The sequence below is a fragment of the Rhynchophorus ferrugineus genome, unplaced genomic scaffold (assembly GCF_030347505.1).
Source record: "Rhynchophorus ferrugineus isolate W39M unplaced genomic scaffold, kcgeb_rfMv2 rfM2, whole genome shotgun sequence".
Taxonomy (NCBI): Eukaryota; Metazoa; Arthropoda; class Insecta; order Coleoptera; family Curculionidae; genus Rhynchophorus; species Rhynchophorus ferrugineus.
In genome coordinates, this window is record NW_027472581.1 from 5,822,087 (window position 1) to 5,841,427 (window position 19,341).

A 19,341-nucleotide genomic window follows, 5' to 3' on the forward strand; every position below is an offset into this window, starting at 1 on the left:
TTCAGATAAAAGGTAATAATTAAATAATAATGTAATATTAATTTTTGGCTTTAATTACCAACGTTATTTTTTATTGAAAAACATAATTAATTTAATAAAACTAAGTTGTAAAAATGTATTATTAAAAATATTGTACTATGTAGTTTGAGCAAAAGGTCAATCGTGTCGAAGGTACTTTCCATCTTATTTTTTTTTTAATTTTCACGAGATGTAGACAAATGGTAATCGCACCGAGCAACAGAATATGACGGCTGAAGTATGACACTAGTTTTGAAATGTGTGGATGAATATTGTCGTTATATTTAGTTCTCTAGAGATTTTTCCTTCGATATATAGTACAAGGGAACTAGTCTTTAGTGATGCAGAATGTCAAGATGCTACAAAAATTGAGGGAGATTGGCTGGGAATTTTTAATGCATTTGTTGTATGTACTCTATGTGGACCTTGCTCCGTCCGATTACCATTTGTTCGCATGGTTCTACTAATGGAGACACCTGACATGAGGAGTAAAATATGATTTTGCCACGTTGCCATTTCTTGTAAAATATTTGTATGTTTCATGAATATATTTCATGAATTCTCATTTTTTTAATTCCAGTAAAAGCTTTTGTTAACTTAATTGGTATATATGTAGCTCCCTGTGCAGGGTCCAATATTGACCGCTGCACTCTTTGCGATACTCAAGGCTTTATCCTATATTACAAAAGAATCTTTCAAAGAATGGCTAAACGTTATCGATTTCCGAGAGGTCGCTGACTCCCTTTCAAACATCCGTACCCTCAATCTGAATGGCTACAAGATAACTTTAGTATGGATCCCTTCTCACGTTATCAAGGAAACGAGCGCGCAAATAGTGCGGCGCTAAATCGACAGCCTCCTCTCCCCTCCTCATCACTAATGTTTATCTCATTCATTTCGTGTTTTACCGAAAACGAGGTACAGAGTCGTTGGGCTCAGGAGGCCAAACAAGCTCTTTGATTTTTTTCTTCTCGTCGTATTCCTCCCCTTCGCCACCATATCGTAACTTCCACCATGACTTCGAGCCCGCCTACTCACTGCCAGTATTCTACCACATACTGGACGACTGTTCACGATGCACCCAGATTAAAGCTATGTATGGGCTAACTTAGGCTAACTTTAGGAATTCCTTAACAGGAGAGATACGGAGAGTCTCCTCGGATTTCTATGAGAAATGGATTGTCTTCATAGAGAATAGCCTATGCTGAGATAAGTATCGCTGAACAAACAACCATTACCACTCCGGTGTGGTTGCTAGTGTGTGCTATCTGGAGAGTCTCTACTTCGTTATGGATGGTTTACCAACTATGGGTTTATCTAGACTGGGCCTAAAGTTTAACGTGGGCTCCGAACCACGATCCTCAGCATTAAGCCTACTGACTGGCGAGTGACCAACTTTAGAAATCATCTCAGAAGTCATCCGGTCTTACCCAGCCTGGTTACTCGCATGACTGGGATCATTTTCCTTGTCGGATTTTACACTCTTGTCTAGAACAATCATAAATTTTAAACAGTCACAAACATAAATTTACGACCATGCCCCAGTAGGATTCGAACCCACAGCTATCGCAACAGTAGGAGGACCGTCCTATCGCCTTTACCACTGTGCCACCAAGCCGGCTTTTAGTTTATTTATTAATTTATTAGTTTATATATACACTTTATATCTGTCCTGGTCCCCTTTATATTAACACCGTACTGTTGTATAGTTGCGAAATGACGACTTCGTCAAAGTATAAGTTAAAAACACAATATGTGCGATAACAAATATAATAAGTTATAATATATGGAAAGGTTTAAATAACAAAAACTATTAATTTACTTTAAGAAGCTACTTTAATTAACGGAAAGAGGAGGCGGTTAGTTGAATGACGAGACAAAGAAGAAGAAGAAGAACAAGAAGAAGAAGAGTTGAAAGAAATTTTAAATGCGACTCACCATATCACTACATAGTATAAAACAAAGTCGCCTTTTCTGTCCCTATATCGATTTTGATGCGGTTTTTTTCAATAGATAGAATGATTCAAGAGGAAGGTTTATATGTATAATACATGCATAATATACTAAGGCAACATTGCTAATTTTAGAGGTTTCTAACGTGATGTCGTAAATTAACCTATTTTTTTAGGCTTATTTAGCAATTAGCAAAAACGCTGCCTAACCCTACGAGTTAGATCAAATTAATGTACTACAGTATTGTACACCATAAAAAGGTCTACAAAAAAGTCCGCGATGGTATATGTTTATCTTTTAGGGATAACCCACATTAACCATTTTTATTGTTTACTTTTTACGTGAGAAAATGGCTTATTTACGAAGCTATTTTAAGCAATACGGCATTAATCCTTATCGAATTAAGTACCTTAAATACAGTGTGCAATTAATATAGATCAATATGGTTCCTTACAGCATGTAAATTAAACAAATATTTTCGGAGATATTACAAATTTAAAATTTACGTTTAAAAATGTGTAATGTAATAAAAATTGTATGAATTTAGATATTCCAAAGATAGCAGGAAATCTTCATAGTAAGTATAGGGGAAGAGGAATTGTTTTACTCCAAATTTAATGCGTGCAGGCCAAGGGCAGTAATGAATGAATCAAAAATACTGGATCGATTTTAATCATGTTTTCATTGACTGACATAGGCATATATATTTTATGCCCGTGCAAAGTCGGAGCGGGCCGCTATGTTTTTATATACAACGTTCATATTTTTTTATGTAGTGTTTTTAATTTAGTATCAGCATTGCACCCGTGCGAAGCCGGGGAGGGTCGCTAGTATACTCATAAAAGGTAAAATTAATAAATTGGGATAGTATAACCCTACATGTAAATTAACGATAAACTGAGGTGTGTAGCCACCAAAGACGAAGTGATATTGCTGTGAACTATAGCTGTAGACTTAATCCATTGGAATTTCGACAGAAGCTTGCAGTTCACGGTGAACGACCACCAAAAACGGATTTTAGTAGCTCAGTTGCTTAAACGTAGACCATGGAAATTTAAATAGAAAGAGTGCAATTTCGAATACCTTCAATGGCAAACTGGCGGACTAATGTACAAGCGTTACTTAAACATTTTTTCTTTTATTATTATTTAATTAATACATTGTTACTAGTCTTTTCCGTCTAAACTATAATTTGTCTTTATGATAACTTAAATCTAGGTATATAACTAGGAGGACCCATCGGCCCTATCTCAGTCTATGGTGAAATAATTTTTATACATGTCACTGCTGTATTTTTTAATAGGTACACCTCACTACACAACACTACACAAGATCACATGGTTTGATTATTTTGAGTATGTATCCTGTTCCGGTGGTATCCAAAAGCTGCACTATTTCAATATTCTCATGAGAATGGAGTCTTTCCTCATGCCCCCTTGTAATTCTCTTGATTTCTTGACTGACTGTGGGTATCTGATGGTCTCGATGTAGGCAATCAGTCCTATAGTATTTGGGTGCACCCACAATACCTATCAGGACTTTGTTGAAAAATTTGTATTTTATTTATGTTACTCTTTGCAGAACATCCCCATAACTGAACTCCGTATGCCCATATAGGTTTCAGTAATTGCTTATATAACAGCAATTTATTATGTACTGATAATTGTGATTTTCTTCCAATTGGCCAGTACATTTTCCTATATTTCAATCCAGTTCTTTTCTTTTATTCTTTATATGTTCCTTCCAGCGAAGTTTTGCATCAAGATTCTTTCCGAGATATTTGGCGTTGTTGGTATATGAAATGAAAATATTATTTAATGTTATTGGTGCTATTACTTAAACATAATTTTACAATAACTTTAAGCTGCCCAGAGGGAACAATGACCACGTCCACACCAGTGGTCTTTCTTTAGGAGGGAGTTGTTATATTATACGACTAGTACTGCACTGGTTACTGACTCCACTGAGATCTAAGGGGTGTTAAGAATGGTGTTAATAGATCAAGATGATGTCTACCTGTTTTACCCTCAGTGTCGCTTTGTATCACCGTTCAACAAGTTGCCTTTTCTTTCCGTAAAATAAAACAGATTTTCCAAATGAACTAATAGTTTTGTAATTAAAACATTACTCCGCCACTTCTGACATACCTATAGCATCCGTCATTGAATAGTGACGTAACTCGGTCTGATTGATAACTTATCATACCAGATTGTTGTATTTTATGATTATATTTTATCAAATAAATTATCACTCTCGAACTAAACATGTAAATAAATACATTTTCATAAATCTATTAATCCTACTTCACTAGATAAATATTTTCGTAATTGCTGATTACTGTCATCAACCCAATTATAACGAAATTACGACAATTAAAATATACTTCACGAAATTGTTTAACTAAATAATAAATAAAGGCGCGAATTACGCATTTTTTTAGCGGATTAGCTTAATTTTCAAGTGTTTTGAATAACACAGGAACTATACAAATAGCAGGAAGTGATTACATTCGTTTTAGAGAACGTTACTCGACATACCTATTAAAATTTACAACGTTGTACGTTCATTACATTGTTTTATCACCTTATTATTTCTATTTCATGTCCAGACCACCCGAAGAGTACGTTTACGATGACGAAAGCGATGATGGTACTGATGACGATGAAGACAGCGTTTACATCAAACCAAGACGGCAGCACTGGTCCAATAAACTACAATTCGTACTGGCTTGTGTCGGTTATAGCGTTGGTTTGGGATCGATATGGCGGTTCCCGTATCTTTGCTATAAAAGTGGCGGAGGTAAGTTTGACCGTTAGAAGCTTCCATAATTCTGGTACTAATGGGAAATGCCGAATGATAATTTTTTTTATTGTCTAATTATTAAATTGTTACTGGTCGTTTTCAGTAACCTACAATTTGTCTTTATGACAACTTAAATCTAGGTATATAACTAGGAGGACCCATCGGCCCTATCTCAGTCTCTGGTGAAATAATATTTATACATGTCACTGCTGAATTTTTTAATAACTACACCTCACCACACAACACTACACAAGATCGGATGGTTTAATTCTTTTGAGACTGTATCCTGCTCTAGTGGTATCCCAAAATTGCAATACTTCAATATTCTCATGAGAATGGAGTCTTTCCTCATGTCCCTTGCAATTATCTTGATTTGTTAACTGACTGTGGGTATCTGAAGGTCGATGTAGGTAGTCAGTCTTGTAGTATTTGGGTACGCCGACAATACTTGTCCTGAGAAGTATTGTCGGAAAAATACAAATTCTGAAAAATTTGTATTTTGTTTATGTTACTCTTTTTACTTCAGAACATCGCCATAATTGAACTCCGTATGTCCATATAGGTTTCAGTATTTGCTCATATAATAGCAATTTATTATGTACTGATAATTGTGATTTTCTTCTAATTAGCCAGTACATTTTCTTATATTTCAATTCCAGTTCTTTTCTTTTATTCTTTATATGTTCCTTCCAGCGAAGTTTTGCATCAAGATTCATTCCGAGATATTTAGCGTTGTTGCTATATAGAATGACCGTATTATTTAATGTTATTGGTACTTGTACGGTCTGATTGTAGGTGAACTACACATGCACAGATTTATTTTTTATTTTCCAAGCTTGTATTCAATTATTTAGTGGCTTCTTCACTATTGTCTCCGACAGCTATAATCACAGTATCATCAGCAAATGTAGCCATCGTAATATTCTCCATTTGTGGTTTATCACAAGTGTAGAGTCGATAAAGCACGGCCCAGTACACTTCCTTGTGGCCCACCTACATTAGCTTCTTTTATTGTAAAGTAAGCTTCTTCTTGTTTAACTCTGAACATTCTGGCCGTAATGTACGATTTTAGTAGTTCGGTGTATTGTTTTGGTAACATTTTCTATAGTTTATCAATAAGACGTTCATGCCAAACCTTATCGAAGGCTTGTGCTACTTCCAAGAATATGGCTAAGCATACTTTTTTACTTTCGTAGGCTTTTTCAATAACATCTGTTATTCTGTAAACCTGGCCAGTTGTTGAATGCTTATTAATAAACCCAAACTGGTGTGTTGGTATTCTGTTTTTTTTCTCTATGATGATTACTAAATGAGAAGCATTCAAGTATCGAAGGTCACTAAATTTTGATATATTGACTTTCTAGCTAAATTTATGGAACATTTTGTTTACATATCCGGCGCATTTATGTATTTTGATTTTTTTAGAAGAAAAATGTTTACCAAAAATGTATATAACTTTTTCTCCTCGTTGCCAAACGGTACCTACAGGTAACTGTTACCTGTAGTAACAGTTGCATTCACTTTTAGCAACTCGTAGCACACTAAATCTTACTAATGCCCCCATATGGACAGGAAGGTTATATGACCATGTATACTGCGCTTCGGTGTTGATGTGGATGATTTTTTTAGAGTAGCTCATGACTTTTTGTGTTTCCCCTCGTATCTTCAGTCATAATATGCTACAGAAAACTATTATTTTTTGCCCAGTAAACAATGAAACATAATGAAAGGGTTTGAAATGGCATTTTCAGTCAATTCGTGTGGTAGCTATTCTCTCTCCTTTTAGATCTTTCCCATCCCATGCAAACGTCTGAAAACTGTTGACTCATCAACTGCGAAGCTGTCTTTGAGAATTTGGGTTGAGTTTTATTCTAATAATTTTTACAATTTATTGTCATCGAACTTTTTTGGTCCTCAGGCCCTGACAAGGATGTCATTCTCATCAAAATCATCACCATATGATGAAGCATCACTATCGTGAGTTTCTCAAAGTGTGATGGGCTTTTGCAACAGATTTCTTAAAACGAAACAAAAATTTTGGATATATCATGATTAACATCTAGTATACACAACAACTAAATATACAGTCTAATCAGTTTTTTTGAACATACGTCATCAAGATGTTTAATTTGTAAATTCGTTTCAGAATCAGACACTATTTTCATTCTCATTTTATTCTAGTTAAAAAGAGACACAATGCTGTCTGATTAGTTCGAACACGTAAACGAATGAGCCTGTCAAAGTCGTCCGGTTGTCAGACTTATGCAAAATTCTTGAAAGCAAAAGTAATTAGAGGTTATAACTGTAACCTATAAACTATTGTGGCTGTATAATTAACTGTAGTTTTTGGATATACTATCATGTTAAAATGAAATATATTTGATAACGTTTTTGCTCAATTATTTTATTTAGAATTTTGTTGTATGTCAAACCCAAACTGAATTAAAACGCAGAGTTGATGCGACAACATTGCATTTGGTGTCGCAAATTTAAATGACATTTTTATCGATAGATATCGCTGATCATAATAGATAGCACAAACACTTATTAACATATGATGGTCTAGCTTTAATTGTTGATTATTGAAATACCAGCTTGTTTAATAAGTTCGTAGATAAGTGTTTTTCATTAACTTCAACATATTTATTTACTGTTCATCAAATTTATGGTTTCCACCACTGTAGTACTTTGATAAGCGAGCTAAGTCTGGCAAAAGCAATTATGTTACAAGTTACTGATTTTAGTGATTTTTTAAGGTATGCGTTATTTAGATGGAATTTTTATCCAATTTTTATATGTGGGAAAGATAATTTCGGTTCTTTCATTTTCAAAGATAATTTATTCATATAAATTTAAAACATTAGTCAATGATATATGTACCGTTTCGATTCATGACTTTATATTTCTTTCTGGGCGAAAACATAACCTGATTTTCACAACTTTCTTTTGAAATCTGCTTTACCCTATGAATAGTCACACAGAGCAAGGTCCGGGCTATAGGATTCATATAGCACTTAGCGCTTCCCAGTCATCAATCTCTGTCGAGTATTACCGAGTCTCTAAAAATATATGTGGTTTGTTATCTCTCTTTGGCATGTAATTATTCATCTCAATACGATTAATTTTAGTATTATATTTTAGGATAATTATTGAAAATTAAATTTCTACATAAAGTAACAATTGACCATCAAATGCTCAAAATTACATTACTTTTGTTGCCTCATTTGATAAAATTTACGACGATTAAAAACTTATGATGATGCTGCTGCCTCAAATACTAATTGGCAGTTTTGGTTTCAATGATTTTACAGTAATTAACTTGATATTAATGCCAAATATTGGCCTGGAGGATTAAAGAAGTTAAAATTCTCAATTCACGTCCAGAATGAAGAATCTCATTAATAGACAGTAGGTGTGTGCTGCAATGGTCATAAGTTCGAATTCCTCTATTATGTTTGTGATTGGCTCATCAAGTCACCACTTATTTCTGTTAAATTAAAATCAACTAAAACAAAATTTTTATTATTTTAAACTTTGCACATATTATAACATACGTACACACAGCTTCAGCTTCATTCTATTAAATTAGAATTTTTATAATTTTTTGATGTCGCAATCAATTCAGCAGTTTTCATTCGAAATTTCCCATCAGCAGATTCCCGTTTCATTTGTTTTTCTTTTGCAGGAGTGTTTTTAATACCTTATATCATCATAATGATATTCATCGGAGGTCCCATGTTATACATGGAGTTAGCAGTGGGCCAGTTTACGGGACGAGGTCCCATCGGAGCCTTAGGACATCTTTGTCCCTTATTTAAAGGTAACACTGCCGCGTTCTTTGCTTTTCGGATCAGTTAACCGTCTTGTTGTTTTCGTGTCGTTTCAGGTACTGGTCTAGGTAGCGTAGTAATATCCTTTCTAATGTCAACGTATTATAGCGTGATTATAGCCTACGGTGTGTACTACTTTTTCACGTCTTTCCGGTCCAAACAGCCTTGGGACGACTGTTCGCATCGCTGGAACACCCCGTATTGTTGGGTGCCGTCCAAATCGGCGGAGAACGTCACCAAGCCCATTTACAGTCAGAGTCCGGCAGAGGAATTTTACGAGTAAATATTAACTGTTCAATATCTTAGGTGTATGACGATTTTTACTAATTTTTTTCGCCAAATTTATCTATTTAAATAAAAATGAATGCTTGTATGTTTGTAAACCATTAAACTTTTAAAAGTAGTTGTACGTCGTTTCTGCGCTAGAGCTAGAAGCATAGGGCTAGCATCCTATAAAATAATACTCATATTGTTTAAACATGTTTTGCATTTAAACAAGTAATATTTACCTTAAATAGTACAACAATATTGACATAACAACAACGTTTCTTACAATTATACACAAAAATAGAATAGAATAAAAATAACCTGTCACATAGATGTCACAAAATTTGAAATCGAAAGAAAGAAACGAAATCTTTTTACCTAAGGCCCTCTTATGATTCGGACGTGCAAAATACGGTTATTAAGTTCCTATTTTATATTTCTGTGGTTCGTGTTCGTATTCGTGTTTTGTGGACTTGTCATTGCACAACTTATCAGCATAGGATAATATATAGAATGTTAATACATATAATTTCAGAATTGTTTTGCATAGTCTCAGCAGAAACGCGTTGAGAACGTCGTCTTGTAGCAATGTTCGTCGGGTCGGTCAGTCGGAATGAATGGCTGTGGACGCGATTGCTTGTCTGAACACTCACTACTATTCTTGGAAGGAATTTGCACGAGAACTAAAAACACTGGTTGAATCAAACTTGTTTATTTTCACTTATGATTGATGCATGTGGTCGACGGGCGAATTGACAGGATATTAGGTTAGGTAGAGGAAGTACGGTAGCGCTGTGAAAGTGGTACTGTTACAAGGGAATAGAGAAAAGAAAAGAGAGCGAGACGTCATCGTGATGGTCTTTTATCGCCTGGAACCGCATAGTACCAATCCACCGGCGTTGCCAACCTTTGAACTTGTTGTTGGTCAATGCATGGTGGCCTAAAGGGTCGGGGCGGTCGCCACATAACTCCCCTCCTAGTGGAACTGCCGTGGAACGTACCTATATGTGGTGCAAGTTCCGGAATGCACCCGCAATCACGCAAACAAACGCCCAGGGACTGCTGATGAGATGGGGATACTAACCTGAGCGAGGAGTTTTACAGGATCAGCTGCCATCGAAGTTGTAGCAGGACGTCGTTCGTCTTGGGGCGTTTCGCTTTGTTTGAGGGTACCTATAAGTTAAGTGTCGCGCCTTACGTGTCCCGTTTCGTGATGCAAGGGTGTTCAGGTGTTGATGTTATACACGATGGGCTTCTGTGGTTTTCGTCCATCAGGCTAGTCTCGTGGGATGTCGTCGACCATGTGATGTTGATGGATTCCATTCCTCGTGCTGTCCTTCCATGCACGTGTCAAGCACCTGTCGAAGGGCCTATGTTGAGCTAATTTACCTGTTAGGCACTTTGATCACGTCGGAGTCACCAATTGTAGGAATGTGCGTCGGGTCGATCGGTCGAAATGAATGGCTGTCGACGCGATTGCTTGTCTGAACACTCACTACCATTCTTGACAGGAATGTGCACGAGAACTGAAAACACTGGTTAAATCAAACTTGTTTATTTTAACTTATGATTGATACATGTGGTCGACGGGCGAATTGACAGGATATTAGGCTAGGCAGAGGAAGTACGGTAGCGCTGTGAAAGTGGTACTGTTACAAGGGAATAGAGAAAAGAAAAGAGAGCGAGACGTCGTCGTGATGGTCTTTTATCGCCTGGAACCGCATAGTACCAATCCACCGGCGTTGCCAACCTTTGAACTTGTTGTTGGTCAATGCATGGTGGCCTAAAGGGTCGGGGCGGTCGCCACATAACTCCCCTCCTAGTGGAACTGCCGTGGAACGTACCTCAGTGCAGGTGCAAGTTCCGGAATGCACCCGCAATCACGCAAACAAACGCCCAGGGACTGCTGATGAGATGGGGATACTAACCTGAGCGAGGAGTTTTACAGGATCAGCTGCCATCGAAGTTGTAGCAGGACGTCGTTCGTCTTGGGGCGTTTCGCTTTGTTTGAGGGTACCTATAAGTTAAGTGTCGCGCCTTACGTGTCCCGTTTCGTGATGCAAGGGTGTTCAGGTGTTGATGTTATACACGATGGGCTTCTGTGGTTTTCGTCCATCAGGCTAGTCTCGTGGGATGTCGTCGACCATGTGATGTTGATGGATTCCATTCCTCGTGCTGTCCTTCCATGCACGTGTCAAGCACTTATCGAAGGGCCTATGTTGAGCTAATTTACCTGTTAGGCACTTTGATCACGTCGGAGTCACCAATTGTAGGAATGTGCGTCGGGTCGATCGGTCGAAATGAATGGCTGTCGACGCGATTGCTTGTCTGAACACTCACTACCATTCTTGACAGGAATGTGCACGAGAACTGAAAACACTGGTTAAATCAAACTTGTTTATTTTAACTTATGATTGATACATGTGGTCGACGGGCGAATTGACAGGATATTAGGCTAGGCAGAGGAAGTACGGTAGCGCTGTGAAAGTGGTACTGTTACAAGGGAATAGAGAAAAGAAAAGAGAGCGAGACGTCGTCGTGATGGTCTTTTATCGCCTGGAACCGCATAGTACCAATCCACCAGCGTTGCCAACCTTTGAAATTGTTGTTGGTCAATGCATGGTGGCCTAAAGGGTCGGGGCGGTCGCCACATAACTCCCCTCCTAGTGGAACTGCCGTGGAACGTACTACAGTGCAGGTGCAGGTTCCGGAATGTGCCCGCAATCACGCAAACAAACGCCCAGGGACTGCTGATTAGATGGGGATACTAACCTGAGTGAGGAGTTTTACAGGATCAGCTGCCATCGAAGTTGTAGCAGGACGTCGTTCGTCTTGGGGCGTTTCGCTTTGTTTGAGGGTACCTATAAGTTAAGTGTCGCGCCTTACGTGTCCCGTTTCGTGATGCAAGGGTGTTCAGGTGTTGATGTTATACACGATGGGCTTCTGTGGTTTTCGTCCATCAGGCTAGTCTCGTGGGATGTCATCGACCATGTGATGTTGATGGATTCCATTCCTCGTGCTGTCCTTCCATGCACGTGTCAAGCACCTGTCGAAGGGCCTATGTTGAGCTAATTTACCTGTTAGGCACTTTGATCACGTCGGGGTCACCAATTGTAGGAATGTGCGTCGGGTCGATCGGTCGAAATGAATGGCTGTCGACGCGATTGCTTGTCTGAACACTCACTACCATTCTTGAAAGGAATGTGCACGAGAACTAAAAACACTGGTTGAATCAAGCTTGTTTATTTTAACTTATGATTGGTATATGTGGTCGACGGGAGAACTGACAGGATATTAGGTTAGGTAGAGGAAGTACGGTAGCGCTGTGGAAGTGGTACTGTTACAAGGCGATGGAAAGAAAAGAGAGCGAGACATCGTCGTGATGGTCTTTTATAGCCTGGAACCGCATGGTACCAATCTACCGGCGTTGCCGTTGGTGAATGCGTGGTGGCCTAAAAGGGGTGGCGGTCGCGACAGTCTCGCTGCCTTTCGTTGGTTATTTTAAATTATCATTACAGGCACCTGTAGTATATTTTATTAGGAAGGCATTTCATTGGTTGGGGATTTCATACGCATCACGTGACTAACCTCTCACGTCACATTCTATTGAAATGTAATTTCTCAAAACAATTTGTTACAATAAAATTCTATATAAATACAAATATTATAAAATATTAAAATGCTAAACTATAAGTATATAATGAATATGAATGAATATAAATAATAATTAAATATAAATAATATAAATAAAAACTAATTGGAGAACACAACATATCTGCTGGCAAATATAATCAAAATTATGTATAGGGCTTTTTCCCTTTTTTATATCTCTTTAGTGCTATCAATTTAAATAAGATGTATTACATTTTCTATATTTTTGTTACTTCATACACAACAGAAAGCAGACCAGCACAGCTGAAAGTCTACCTGTTAATATTTTACTTGCTTGTTTAACACAAAAATATAATTAATAAAATAAGCATGTTGGAGTAGTTAAAGAGACAGCTTAATGATCTACTAAGAATATATTAAAACAATCATGAGATATTATCTTGTCTTTAAAATCAGGCTCATCTTGTTGGTCAAATTGTATTATTCTATTTTGTATTAAAGTATTTTTATCATCGTACTAGGTAAAAGCAATACTAAGTCACACACAAATCCTTAACCTGGCTATCAAATGCCCTTGTAGAGCAATTCAAATGAATCAATCAAAAAAATGGTCTCATAGCCCGCATTAGTTGGAGCACGCAAAACATTTCATCGGTTTCGCCTATTTAAGTAAAACCTCTATGCTTGTCAGACAAAAAACCACAAAATATTTCCATCTAAATATAATTTTAAGCTCCAAGAAAAAATCTATAAAAATGATGTCATACACCTAACAGATCAATATACGTATTTTTATATTCATTTAAACAATATTTACAGCCGGAAAGTACTGCAAATCGGCAGAGGTATCGAGGATTTCGACATTCTGCGATGGGAGCTGGTCGCTTGCCTTATATGCGCTTGGGTTTTAATTTATTTCGGAATATGGAAGAGTATAAAATCCTCGGCGAAAGTTCGCTACTTCACCGCCACTTTTCCTTTCGTAATAATCGTGGTGTTGTTGATAAAATCACTAACTCTCGAAGGCGCTGACAAAGGCATGCGGTACTTCTTCAGACCGAAAGTGGAGTTATTATTGGACGCTAAGGTAAGTTCCGTTGGTTTGTTATTTATTATGTTGGATTTATGAACAAATTTAGGTTTGGGTGAACGCGGCTAGCCAGACTTTCAATTCGATGGGATGCGCGTTTGGTTCCATGATCTCTTTCGCTAGCTACAACAAGTACAACAACAGCATCTTACACGACACGATAGCGGTGTGGCTTGTGAACGGAATTACCAGTTTAATGGTGGGAATTTTCGCGTTTGCCACCATAGGAAATATCGCAACTGAGCAAGGTACATCGATCGAGGACGTTATAGATGATGGTAGGTGTATTCTTCTTTAAAAAAAATCTATTTTCCAAATACAGGTTGTTCGATAAGTTTTGCTATTCGGAAAGAGGTTCATCGGTTTATTTTTGCAAAAATTATTTTTATATGTAGCACTTGCGAAACAGCTGTTCAAAGTTTTTTTACAATAGAATAAATTGAATATTATAATGTGTAATAATATTATTTTTCAAAATTATTATTTCTTGGTATAATTGTTGGAGAGAAAACAATGTTGTAAATAAAATACAGTTTATTTTCTCTCTTCTTTGCATTAATACGCAAAGAAGAGTTGTTCATTAAATTAATTACATAACTATATATATATATATATATATATATATATATATATATATATATATATATATATATATATATACTTTTGAAGATATTAAATCGGTACGCTATGGTGAAAAGAATTATGAATCATGAATCAGATGGAACTGACTTACTAAATCGTATGTAAACAAGATACGAATCACACGGTTCTGGCTTCACTCTGATTCTGATAATACTTTTGTTTCTTTTACTGTTTCTGGTGTTGGTTCAATTTTTGTCAATTCTTTTACCAACTCTGTCTTGTCAACTCTCTCTTCTCAACTCTTTCTTGCATTTGTTACATTTTCTTGTAAATTCTCTTATCAATTCTGAATATCCTTGTCAATGCACCGTGTTTTATCGTCAAAGCTCCTCAATCGGTTTCTTGGTGGTGGTGGACAAGGCTGGTCCAAGAAACTCTTTTCTGTAGCCCGATTCGTTCAGAATATCGGTGTGGGAAAGACTCTTCCAGATAAAAACTTCTTAGGCCGCTGGATGACCCTTTTGCTGAGCACGTGTATTCTGTTTACTCGATGACTTTCCTGGTTGGCATAGTATCACCAGATTTTATTTGGTCTCGTCATAATTCTTTTCTCATGTCACAAATATTACGACAGTTAAATGGTCTAATAAGTTAGACCCCTAGAGTATACCAATAGAAAAAACATTCGTAAACTCAAATTTAAAATCTACCGTTGAAGTCCATCAAACACTTCGAAAATTATGGCGATGCCGCTCTATTACATCTCAATTGTCAGTTTTGGTTTCAACGACTGAAAAGTAGTGGTTCAGGATGGCTTGTAGAACCAAGCAAGTTTGATGCTTATGAACTACAAGGCTTATTGGAATATTCTATTCTATTTTATATATCACTTGTGGAAGATGTAACATAAAGTATGTAACTTCATGCACAATTAGAACAGAATAATTGAATTTAAAAGTGATTGTACAAATTTTGAAGACCATTTATATGAGGGACATTCTAAAAGTCCACCAATACAAGAAATCATAGCAAAAATACAATATATGGTTGTGAAGTGTCGCTGAAAAGAGTCTGGTGATTATAAACTACAAGGCTTATTGAAATATTCTTACTATTATTTTTGGAAACTATCACTTCTGGAGGATGTAACATTAAGGCAAATTAATAAACCATGGTTAAAAGTATGAAAAGATCCAAAAAATTCCAGCTAGAAAATACCATTTTAAACCGTCGCAACATCGCTGTGCTTGCTAGGCAAAAAACGATTTGTTTTCTGTAGCGTATTGTAAATGGCATTTAAAAGTGGATCTACTACGGGAGCCTTGTTGTTGGATTAAAAGTATAGATAGTAAGATAGTATAGATGAAATTTGAGGTACTATGGTCTACTATGGTCACCCTACTATGGTCATGAATCAAAACTAAAAACTAAAGCTGATGTGAACCCCATACTTTCTCTCCGAAGAGAATGAAAATGCAATAGTTCATTAAGAAGATGATTAACATCAGTTTTTTGAGATGTAAAAGGAATTTTGTTCGTAGATTACCTCCGGTTTAGTTGAACTATAAACTCACATTATTATTGCAAGATCCTAGACCAACCGAATATAGAAATCGGCCAGTCATAATCTAATTTAGAGAAGAAGAATTAATTTGTTATTAAGAATGAACGTCTTCTTATATAACTAAAAAACACCAGAAAAATCATACTTAAAGTACAAATGGTATGTGGAACATCCCTATCATTCACCGGATTTAGCTCCTTTAGTTTCAGAAGCCGTGCAGGGAGTTCAGGCAAATTATATCAAATAACGAGATTTATTTGTATTTCTAATGTATTTCGTGTCATAAAATCAAAAATGTCTTATGTAACATTAAAACTTATCGAATAACCTAGTAATTATTTAACTTGTTATCGACAAAAAAATCACCCGGAATTTGTTATTAAAATCGACCACGCTTCAGATATCATCAAAATATTTTTCATCGAACTTGATACATCTGCCAGTTGTTTATATATAGTTTTTAAGCACAATCGGTTATATAGATTGGTTGTAAACATGTTATTGTTTTATATGTTCCATGGGAACAATTGACAAGTGCATAGACTTGTTTATAAAATAATTATAGACTTAAACGCCAAAAGATATTGTTCAGCAGCGTTCCTAGATATATTGCCGGTTAAATTAAAGAAACTTCTCCCTCATCCGGATTATGAGCTACTAAAATACCTCACAGATTGTCATTTTACAGTAAAACAAGACGATGAACATACCTAATTACGTGCAATATATTCAGGAGTTCCGCAAGGTAGTGTAGTGGGTCCAGTACTATAGCTTCTGTACACAGCTGATCTACCTACAAGAAAAATAACCACTCTAGTAACATACGCAGACGACACGGCAGTATTAGCCTCTCATGAATATCCAGCCATAGCATCAATCAACCTACAAACAGGCATAAATCAAATACAAATGTGGCTGAAAAGATGACGTATAAAAGCCAACGAAACAAAATCCAGTCATATAACTTTTGCACTGCGTAAAAAGACATGCCTATCAGTTTGTATCAATAATTGTGAGCTCCTGCAAGCAGAGGATGTTAAATATCTTGGTATGCACCTAGATCGACGCCAAACTGAAATAACTTGGACTTAAACTTACCAGATGTATTGGCTTATCGGGCGCAAATCCAAGTTATCATTAGATAACAAGATATTATTCATATGGAATCCGACTATGAGGAACCACTATCATGTCTAATATATCCATAATACAACGGTTCTAAATGCTCCGTACTATATGTCAAATGAAGTGATATAACGGGACATTCCTCTAGAACCAACAACGAGTGTAATTCAACGTGTTTGTGTGAATATACTCGCTAATTAACTAAATATGCGAAGTGACAGTGAAATGCATAGACTAAAACGTCAACACCATTCGATCTGATTATAGGACATATATAGACAGGATATTCTACATGCCATGTATATATAATATAAACATAACAAATCCTTATTGCTCTCTGGACAGATTGTGGAACCACTAAGAGTAATAAAAAAAAAATGTGATATGCAATATGAAATAAGTGCAGAAGTACTAAAAATTATAACATCGAGAACACAAAAGTACGAGCAATAACATTGCTGGTATATTAGTTGATTCATTGAAGTAGAATTTCAGAAATTCACGGAAGATTAAACCATCAGATTCCTGCTGAATCTCCGATAATGGAAATTGCTTAAATTCCGACACTACCTGAAGTTGATCTGAGTCTAATACATTTACAGATCAAATTGATTGACTTATAGAGCCAAACACTGATGAATACTGTTTCCGTAGATGGTATTTATTTGTATGAAACGTATTAACATCGCAAAAGTATACTTCATTGAGATATATGCTAGGAATGTAATATCCACGCGAAGTAACAGTAATTTCTTTAAGAGCCTTGACGTGGTCTATTTCCAATGTCTTCCATCAGATTCAAATCCTGGAAAGATGGGTGCCACATGAATTGAATGAGAGCCAAATGGATGGTGACTCCAAAGCCAAATCATTTTGGTCGCAAAATAATGCTCTGTATTTGGTGGGACCAGAGTTTAATAGTGATCGCTATCGATAACAAATGATCAATTTGAACTCTGCATTGATTGAGAAACGTCCATAACACGCTCAAAGACATGATAAGGTGTTTTTGTTTTCTTTAGCGAAAAAATGGAAGGGAATTACCAACTCACCTGGTGTATGAACCTGTTGAAGCACCAGAAGAACACTGTTAGATTTTAGAAAAAGAACTGGAGATTTATTTATCATTTATTTCGTTATATATTCAAGAACAGTGTTAATACTGTTATTCAAGCTCCATATTTACCGGACATAGTCCTCGGTGATTTTTTACTGTCTCCATGACTTAAAAAACGACAGCAATAAAGGAAATTTCGACATATAAAAATATTTTAAAGCGTTGGAGACGATTTTAATGACAAATTTCAGGTGTTATGGTGAAATTCCGCGACAAACCGATCTATAATATATAAATATTTTTAAGGTCCTGGTCTAATTTTTGTGGTCTATCCTCAAACGATGGCCAAAATGCCCTCGTCGCAATTGTGGGCCGTCTTTTTCTTCTTCATGCTCATTTGTCTTGCCCTGAACAGTCAAGTAATACAATAAAACGTACTCGGTTGTCTTTTTAAACGATCTCATTCAGTTCGTTTGTAGTTCGCCATCGTGGAGGTGGTGGTCACGTCCATTCAAGACGGCTTTCCCGGCTGGATAAAGAAACACTTGATGTGTCACGAGGTTCTGGTGCTCCTAATATGCGTCATATCGTTTTTGTTTGGCATTCCGAACGTAACTCAGGTAATTATAAGGTACAAAGCAGGTAGGTAAAGATCAAGTCTTTTTTTACCACAAAATTGAACGTTTTTTTTTTAATTATGGAGGTATTCTAACAGGTCAATTAAAAAGTCCCCTGCCTGACACATAGATGGCGCTACTAGAATTAAATCCATATGTTTTTTCGTTAGCCCTAACCCTCAAAAGATGCGTGTATAAATTTGACAGCTGTCGGATCATTAGTTTCTTAATTATACCATTTTGAGTAAACCAACTTTTGTTATTGTGAAAAAAATGGATAAAAAGGAATTTCGCGTGTTGATAAAATATCGCTTTTTGAAGGGAAAAATACAGTTGAAGCAAAAACTTGGGTTGATGCCGAGTTTCCGAACACTGCCCCAGGAAAATCAACCATCAAGGATTGGTATGCTAAGTTTAGACGTGGTTAAATGAGCACCGAAGACGGTGAACGCAGTGGACGTCTAAAAGAGGTTGTTACCGACGAAAACATTTAAAAAATCCACAAAATGATTTTGAATGACCGTAAATTGAAATTGAATGAAATAGTAGACACTCTGAAGATATCAACTGAACGTGTACATCATATTATTCACGAATATTTGAGTATGAGAAAGCTCTGAGCAAAGTGGGTGTCGCGCGGCTCACTTTTGGTCAAAAACAACGAGTTGATGATTCGGAGCAGTCTTTGAAGATGATCAAGCGTAATAAATCCGAGTTTTTGCGTCGATATGTGACACTGGATGTAATATGGCTCCATCATTTCACTTCGAAGTCCAATCGACAGTCATCCGAGTGGACTGCACACGATGAATCCGCTATAAAGC

General features: G+C 36.5%; 1 protein-coding gene across 2 annotated transcripts in view; it reads left to right on the plus strand.

The window, feature by feature from the left end:
* The window catches only part of LOC143190445 (sodium- and chloride-dependent GABA transporter ine), a 51,022-nt gene that overhangs the window by 22,670 nt on the left and 9,011 nt on the right, over positions 1–19,341 (plus strand). For both annotated transcript variants that reach the window (XM_076394737.1, XM_076394738.1), the window contains exons 5-11: positions 4,580–4,770; positions 8,459–8,593; positions 8,660–8,882; positions 13,302–13,569; positions 13,622–13,850; positions 18,207–18,319; positions 18,380–18,520. In XM_076394737.1, coding sequence (XP_076250852.1) covers positions 4,580–4,770; positions 8,459–8,593; positions 8,660–8,882; positions 13,302–13,569; positions 13,622–13,850; positions 18,207–18,319; positions 18,380–18,520 — 1,300 coding nt within the window. The remainder of the gene's footprint in view (positions 1–4,579; positions 4,771–8,458; positions 8,594–8,659; positions 8,883–13,301; positions 13,570–13,621; positions 13,851–18,206; positions 18,320–18,379; positions 18,521–19,341) is intronic.